The sequence below is a fragment of the Molossus molossus genome, unplaced genomic scaffold, assembly GCF_014108415.1.
Source record: "Molossus molossus isolate mMolMol1 unplaced genomic scaffold, mMolMol1.p scaffold_m16_p_19, whole genome shotgun sequence".
Lineage (NCBI taxonomy): Eukaryota > Metazoa > Chordata > Mammalia > Chiroptera > Molossidae > Molossus > Molossus molossus.
The window spans coordinates 5,883,296-5,891,279 of record NW_023425354.1 but is presented as its reverse complement, the minus strand read 5'-3'; the positions used below and the strand labels follow the sequence as shown (position 1 = coordinate 5,891,279).

Sequence of the window (7,984 nt, the reverse complement as noted above, 5' to 3'; positions counted from 1 at the left end):
GTCACCAGCGTCAGCCCATCACTGCCACCCCTTAGACTGGCTACCAGGGCCCCAGCCCCACCCCTCACCACCCCTAACTCTCCCCATCTCCCAACCCGAAGCAGCCCTCTGCCCTGCCCTCCACCTGGCTCAGCGTCGCCCTCCCTGCCTGTGCAGCGTCCTCCGGTCACACCACGCGGTTCTCAACAGCAGAACCGCAGCCCTTCCTGCCTGGGGCCTCTGCACAGCACTGAGAGGTCCCGGCTCGATTACCACGTGGGGCACATGCCCAGGTTTCGGGCTGGATCCCCAGTGGGGGGAGTGCAGCAGGCAGCCAATCGATCCATGTTTCTCTTTCGCAAGGATATTGCTCTCTCCCTTCCTCTCTCTAAAAAAATCATTTAAAAAACAGTTTTTTAGCCCTGGCCGGTTTGGCTCAGCGGTTAGAATGTCGGCCTGCGGTCCTGAGAGACCCGGGTTCGGTTCCCGCTAAGGGCACGTACCTCGGTTGCAGTTTGTCCCCGGCCCTGGTCGGTTGTGCGGGTGGCAGCCACTCGATGTGTCCCTTTCGCGTTGATGTTTCTCTCTCTCTCTCTCTGTTCCTCTCTCTCCCTCCCACTCTACCTGAACAAAAAATGGAAAAATGTCCTCGGGTGAGGATTAAAAAAAAAAAACAGTTTTTTAAAGATGTATATAAAAAATAGATTTAAGAGCGTTCTGGGGCTGTTTCCACTTCCACCTCTTTCGCTCCTGGGGCCAGGACAGATCCCAGGCCACACAAAGATTCTTGAGCGTCTTGTCCAGCAGCTTTTGGGCGCCCCGGGGGCGGGGCCAATACTAGGGCGGGCCGGGGACCTGGGCGGGGCGAGGTGTGGGGCGGGCCCGGGGCGGGGCGAAGCGTGGGGCGGGGCCGGGGGCAGGCGCTTCCCGGCCGGTGGCGGCAGCGGCGGCCGCGGCCAGCAGGCTCTCGGGGCTGAGACATGCCGGCCGCCGCGCGCGTGGAGTATGTCGCGCCCTGGTGGGTGGTGTGGCTGCACAGAGTCCCGCACTTGGGCCTGCGCCTGCAGTGGGTGAACAGCACCTTCAGCCCCCGCGATGAGAACTACCAGGAGGTGAGTCCGCCGGCCACGGCCCCGGGCCACCCGTCCTCCTCCCCAGCCCACCCCGCTACAAGCTTCTCAGATCTGCCCCCCTCCACTGCGGGCCCTTCCCTTCACCCCTCTCCTCCTCCCCCAGGACCCGCAGCCCTCGGCCCTCGGGCCCGGGAACCTCGTGGGCCGGGCAGACTGGAAGGATAGGAGTTGCTCGGGCACAGGCGGCCTGGGGGGTGGGGCCGAGCGCACAGAGGGCGGGCCGCCAGGGGCGGGGTGAGGGTGTTCGTGCCTGCACCCGGGTAATTCCCGCTTGGGGCTCCCGGAGTTTTCCTTCTGCGGTTTCCAGACGAGCGCTGTCTTCCCCGGGCTGGGCGGCTTGGAAGAAGTTTACAGGGAAACTGTTCCCCCAAGTTCGGCCAGCAGTACCCCTCCTCCCCAGCCGAGTGGGAGCCGCAGCCAGCACTTCCTGGGCCCCTCCTGGATGGCTGCAGGGCTTGGGCGGTGATGAGGGTGCCTTCCCTCTGGTGCATTGACAACCCACAGCCACGCGGGATATTTGCGGGAAGGAAGGTGGCCCCGGGTCAGCCCAATCTCACCAGCGTCACCCTCCTGCCCCCACCTTCTAGGCCCTGGATTTTCAGGGTCTTGGCCAGCCACTTCCCTCCCCCTTGCGCTTCTGCTATTTCCCTGCTCTGCTGGTCCTTCCCTCTGTGATCTCTGCACCCCGTGGGGGGAGGGGTGCTCCCTAGACCTCCCTGCCCTGGCAGTCACAGAATCTTCCAGCTTCTCAGGTCTAGCCCGGCCCAGGTCATTTCTCTGCGGGGCAAAGATCCAGTCTGGGCAGCCCAGACGGGGCCCATTCCAGGACTTTGACCCCCGTGGGCCTCTGCCTGCAGTGTCGGCTTCTCAGAGCACCATTTCCCTGTGTGGGGAGTCAGGCATGCGGAGGCTGAGCCTGGAATCACAGCTGTTCACCTCTTCCGCGCCAGGCCCTTCTGCAGGCCCGGGCTGGGCATCCTGATGGGGTGGGGTGCAGTGTAAGGTGACGGGGAGTCTAATAATAACCCCTGTCGCTCTCAGGCCCCAGGCAGATGGTGCCACCCTTCCAGAAGGTGGGAGAATCAGGACCCTCCCTGCCTGGGGGTGCAGAGGGCAGTTGGGAGGGCTGGCCTAACCTCCGCCTGCCCCTCCCTCTCCCAGAGCCCTGCCTGTGGAAGTCTTGTCCCAGAGAACGCCACTGCCTGGGGACCTCCCGGCAATCTTCCGCTCCCAGGAGCGCGTGAAGAGAGGCGGATATGATTTCAGACAGCTGTGTTGTGCACGCATGAGTGTGTGTGTGTGTGTGTGTGTGTCCCAAACTCTGCGCCCCAGGCCCTGCATCCGGGATCTCCAAGCATCAGTTTCTCCTCTGAGCACGAGGAAATCTAATCTTCTCTCTGGGTCAGACAGACCTCCAGACGTGGGCAGGGGCGGTGGGGCACTCCCCGCCCCGCAGGCCCCCAGGGACCACCTGTCTGTCCAGCAGCGTGGCTAGCACCGCCCAAGCCTGCCTCATCCTCCCTTAGAGAGGTGGCGTCGGAGCCAGGAGGACCCACTCACAGCTCCGCCCTGCTCCTACCAGGGCTTGGAGCCCGGCACACTGCGGGGTATCAGATGACTCCAGAGGGCATCCCCTCCTTATGGGCCACTGCTCCTGGGCAGCTGGACACCCAGCCCACACCCACGGTCCTTGTCCCACTTAGGCCTCCTGAGGACACAGAGGAGATGAGTTCGATGAGCTAGGCCAGGATGGGAAGTGTGGCTCTGGGTGTTATTGAAGGTCAGTCCTATTGTGGTAAGTTCCCCTGTCTGACCATTGTCTTTCCCAGACACCCCCTTTCCCCCAGCAGCAGTCAGCCAGGCAGGCCGCAGGCCGGGGAATGCCACGGTCAGGCGTCCTCTGCTGTCGGTCACCTCAGTGCTCAGCAGACCGATTGGAAGCGAGGTCTCCACCAGACTGCGGTGACATGATGACCAAAGCAGCCCGGGCCGGGGGCTGGGGCTCCGCCATCTGGCTGCCTGGGCTGGAATCCCAGTTTCATCACTTGCTGTGTGACCATGGCAAGTGTCTGTACCTCTCTGAGCCTCACTTCCCTCACCTGCAAGAAGGAAACGAGATGTCCCATGTAACATGCTTAGTACATAGAGAGTCCCATAGCACGTAGTAGGGCCGAGTGCTTGGAATCATTACTCCGACTGACGCTGAGGTTCAGCAACGTGCTCAAGTGCACACCCCACAGGGGAGACGGAAGAAATCTACAAACACCAGAGAGGACTGAACATCACAGGCGAAAACGAACAGCTCTGGCTTATCGTGCAGGGAGTGTGTGTGTGTGTGTGTGCGCGCGTACACACCGAAGACTAAGTGCCGATGGAAGCGGGCAGGAGCAGGCCTGGAGGAGGGCTGGGAGATGAGCTGTGCAGGCCCCAGAAGGCAAGGGGGGCGGGTCTTAAAAGAGTAGAGGTGCCTGACAAGCAGGTCTCCTGGTAAATGCAACTCACTTTCCACACCTCCCTGAGGAAGCAGGGGCTCCTACTCACTTTCTGGGGTCTTGGGGAGCAATGGAAGCCCCCTGACAGTGTCCTTGCACCCCTCCGCCTCAGCGGACTTGACCTTGAGTCCTCGCTCAGGTCGTGGGGAGGTGGCACCACCGGAACCAGCAGGCAAGCTGAGCAGGGTGGCGGAGGGAGCCCGGCCCCCCTGAGCCCAAGCCTCGCTCTCTGTTGGGCTGCATGTCCCGAGGGAAAGCAGCTGGAGCTCCCAGCCTGTCTCCTCCCTTTCCCAGGCCGGGAGTGGAGGTGCAGCCGCTTCCTGCTGCAGAAAGGCCCCATAAGTCAGGGAATATGAAGCGTGTGGCCAGGGCCTGGCTCATCATAAATAGCCACAGGCACCTCTTGGCAAGGAGAGGACCCCAGCTGGCCAGGGTCTACGGGGCAGAGTGGGGGACAACAGAAAAGGCACCTTCCTCCAGCTGTGTCCCAGAACGAGCCCTCCACTTGCCTCCTTCAGCTGCCAGCCACCACTCACTGCCCCTGCTCACGGGGAGCCCAGACGCTGAGCCATGTACTTGAAATGTGCAGGCTCCGTGAGCTCCGGAATGCTGTGCACATGTTCACTCCGCCGCTGTCACCATGCGCTTCCTGAGCTCCCTCCTAACCGACAGGCTTACAGGACGTGCATGAAGAAGCAGCGTTCTTAACCTTTTATATTTAGGCATGTATTTTCATGTCTGAACTTTCGGTGGTTCTGTTTATAGACTCCCCAGAGAGTGCCAAGTGTGTTCCCCCAGGCCAGGGGAGGGGACAGAGTGGGGGCTCCCCCACCCCTCCCTGACTGGGGGGCTGTCTCAGGAGGAAAGGCGGGCAGGAGGCCCCCAGGAAGGATTTGAGAGGAGCCACGGTTGGGATAAGGAAGCTCCATTCATCCAGTCTAAACATTGAGTCATGGTCATCGGACAATCACGCCGCACCCCACCCGCCTCCACCCTGGGGGGACACGGTGAAAGGGGGAGCTGGGTGGTGGTGCTTAACCCTTCCCAACCCGTGGGCTCCTGCTCCCCTCCCCCTGGCCTCACCCCTGGGCTGGCTCATTCTGTCTCCTGGGGTTTGGGGGCAAAGGAAGCTCAGGCTGTCACCCCTCCCCCACCAAGTACCAAAGCCCCTTGGGTCCAGTCCGAGCCTTAGCATTCCCAGAATGCAAATCAGTCACTGCTGCCCCCAGCTTGGGTCCTGGGTTTCTGCTCTGGGTTTCTCAACCCAGAACTGAGCGAAGTCACTCTGATGAGGAGAGAGGCTGGGACTGAGCCCTGAGGTGGGGCAGTGGGCAAGGTGTTGAGTAGGACGGGGGGTGACATGGCAGATGTCCTCTCCAGGCTCGGGCAGAGCAGGACAGTGTGAGCAGAACTGGCTGCCTCAGCGGGAGGCTGTCCCACCTGCCTACACCCGTGCACCTGGGCTGGCAGTGCTCATTAGAAGCAGGAAAATAATCGCCTGTTAGAGGCGACAGGTGGCTGTGGGGATGGTTCTGCTGGTTAGCCCTCTACTGCCCTCCCCCCTGCACCCCTTCTCCTCCCCTGTCCCCTCTCCCTCCTCCCCCACCTTCCTCCCTTCCTCTTCCCCTCCCAGCCCCTCTGCCCTGTCCCACCCTGTCATCCCAGTACCTGGGAGAGTTCCAGAGGCAAACTGCTAACAGGGAGACCTCAGCATGGCCTCCCCGGGGCCGGATTGCATTATCCGTGACCTAATTGAGGCCAGCTGCCCAGCTCCTAGAGGCCCTGCCAGCCGCACCCCGGACTGGGTTCCCAGCAGGAAATAAGAGCCAGCACAGGGACTCAGCAGGTGGGCATGGCTGTGCTGGAGACAGACTGAAATGGCACAACCCACCCTTGGCATTCCTTAGAGGCCCTTCCTTGCGGGGTGGGGACACATGGTCGAGTCCGTGGATTTTCCTGTTTGGGATACATTGAGAGGCATGCTAGAAGTCAAGGTAGCTGGAAGGAAGTCTGGATGTTAACTATTCTCTAATCTATACAAAAGGTTTGTCTGGGTTTGTTACTTTGTTTCCTCTCTAGGAGCAATTTACAAGAAAGTGAACACAGGTGTGCACCCCAATGTGTGCATGACATCTTCCCAGCCACAGCCTAGTTCTGATCCCCAGGAGGCTCCCTCCCAGTTAATACCCACCCGAAGGTAGCGGCTAGTCCCACCTCTCACTCAGATGCAGTTCTCTGACTGCGTTTCTTATCAGTCAAAACATAACGTCTCTGCTGTTTGGTCTGGTTTGTTTCCTCCAGCATTAACTCTGTGAGATCCATCCACATGGTCATGTGGAGCTACAGTTTACTCTTCGTGGCTGTGTAGTATTCCACTTCATGGCTCTAGCCCATTGTCTGTATCTCTTCTCTTGTGGACATTTGGGGTTGTTCTCAGTGTTTGTTCTGACCACTGTATTAAGCTGCCGTGGACATTCGTGTGTGGAACCCTGTGGGGGACAGAACCCTTCTTTCTGTAAGGTGAACATTCGGAAGGGGGTTGCTGGGTGGGTCGTGGGGTATGCACATTGCGCGGTGGTTTGTGAAATGCTAACGGAATCCCTGGGGTTCAGCAGAAGGGCCTCAGAAGCCTGCAGAGGGGTGGCCAGGGCCAAGCATGGCATTCCGTGCCCTCGGAGGGAGCTGGCCGTAGGTCAGGGCTCTGCCGCACGACTGTCTGAAGAAACGGTTGAGCTGCCTGGGAAAGTTCGAGGAGGTCTGTTGGACTAACCAGTGCTCCCCAGACTGGAATGGGGCACGAGCCTCCCGGGTGTCCCCAGACAGCTCTGATCCATTGGGTCTGCATCGCCAACAAGAGTGCATTCTGGTGCCGGGCTCGTGGGTTGCTGACCTTGCCTTTGAGCAGCCAGGCTCCAAATCCCACCGTGTACGTGGTCCCCTTCCCTTGGTCTAGGGCTACACGGCCCTCTAGTGAGGGCCACAGGCTGGAGGCAGGGGGTGACCGCTCCTTTGAACTGTCTCACGGGACAAGGGCCTCCGTGAACAGGCCTGGTAGTCCAGGCGAGGGCCACACCCTCCCGTGCCGTGAGGACTTCAGCAGGGTGACACGGTCTGGTCCGCTGGGCCTTCTCATCGCCGCGAGGAGGCTTATTGTCCACAGCGGGGAGTGGGGAGGCGAGTTCTGGTCACACCAGTGACATCCCAGGTGAAGGTGGACACCTCAACCTGAAGTCACATTCACCCCCACTCTGACTGAGCCATCTCTCCTGTCGTCCTCTGGGCTGTCCCCACCAGTGTGGCCATCTGTCCCCAGAGCTCAGAAGCCTTTGGTTTGGTGACCAGCAGAGTAGGTCGAGTCAAGGACCCGAAGGCCAGCGGAGCCTTCCCAGGGCCGAGCAGCTGAGCAGCTGAGCAGCTGAGCAGGCCCAGGAAGGGAGTTGCCAGGCAGTTGTCCTCACCCCGGAGAATGGCCCGGGCCCCAGGACTGCAGCCCCAGCCTCTGATTTTTCAGAACTGCCCCCTGGTGTTTTTCTCCTGGTTGCCTCCTACACAAGGCTTGTCTCCCCCTTAGACCTGAAGGGTCCTGGCATCTCCCCCACTCTGCTGATTGCCACCACCAGCATGGGGGTCCCCGAAACAGGCTCCCGCTCTGATAGCCCAGACCGGAGTGCTGGGGGTCCTGTACCAGCACCCACTCGGGGCACATGGGCAGCTGAGTGAGGCAGGAGCCTGACTTACAGCCAGGTCCAGTCCTGGCTGGTAGCCACCAATCCTGGTGCCATCTGGTGCCATCTGGCTGAACAGAGACTGGAGGGCATGGAGTGGGGCACAGGCCTCCTGACAGACAGCAGCTCCCTTTACAGCACCTGAGGTCCCCACTGGACCTGAGACAGCACCTCTACCCTCTTCAGGGTTCTGGGCTTTGCTGCCAGCATTGGGGGTCAAGGACCTGGGGGTTGCTGTCCTGTTGAGGACGTGGTGAAAGGAACTCCATAGGTACATGACCTGACACCTGCCCACCCTTAGCACAGTGGCTGGCTTCTTGTTTCTCTGGATGGACCAACACCTGGGATAAGCTCGGAGGAAGCAGATGCACCCGGCCATCCCCTCCTGCCTGGGCCAGGTCCCACGGAGCTTCTGACATGTCTAGGAGCCTCGATGCTCTGGTCCTCAGAGATGTCCCTCTCCTGTCTGTCTCCCTCGTCACACTCGTCACCACAGCCCTCACGCCAGCGGACGCCGCCTGCCATGTGTGGTTCTGAGCATCTCGCTGGGCAGGGCCTAGTCCGTGTCTTCATCCAGAGGCGTCAGCCACGCTCCTGGGGCTGGCCTTCAGCTGCTCCTCGTCCCTCACCTGCCCCTCAGAGGACCACAGGGGAG

The 7,984-nt window shown here is 60.8% G+C and overlaps 1 protein-coding gene across 1 annotated transcript in view; it reads left to right on the top strand.

The window, feature by feature from the left end:
• The first annotated feature begins 931 nt into the window (after positions 1-931).
• Positions 932-7,984, top strand: part of TTYH2 (tweety family member 2) — a 31,304-nt gene continuing 24,251 nt past the window's right edge. Inside the window, exon 1 of the mRNA XM_036269390.1 lies at positions 932-1,091. Coding sequence (XP_036125283.1) covers positions 960-1,091 — 132 coding nt within the window. The 5' untranslated portion in view covers positions 932-959. The remainder of the gene's footprint in view (positions 1,092-7,984) is intronic.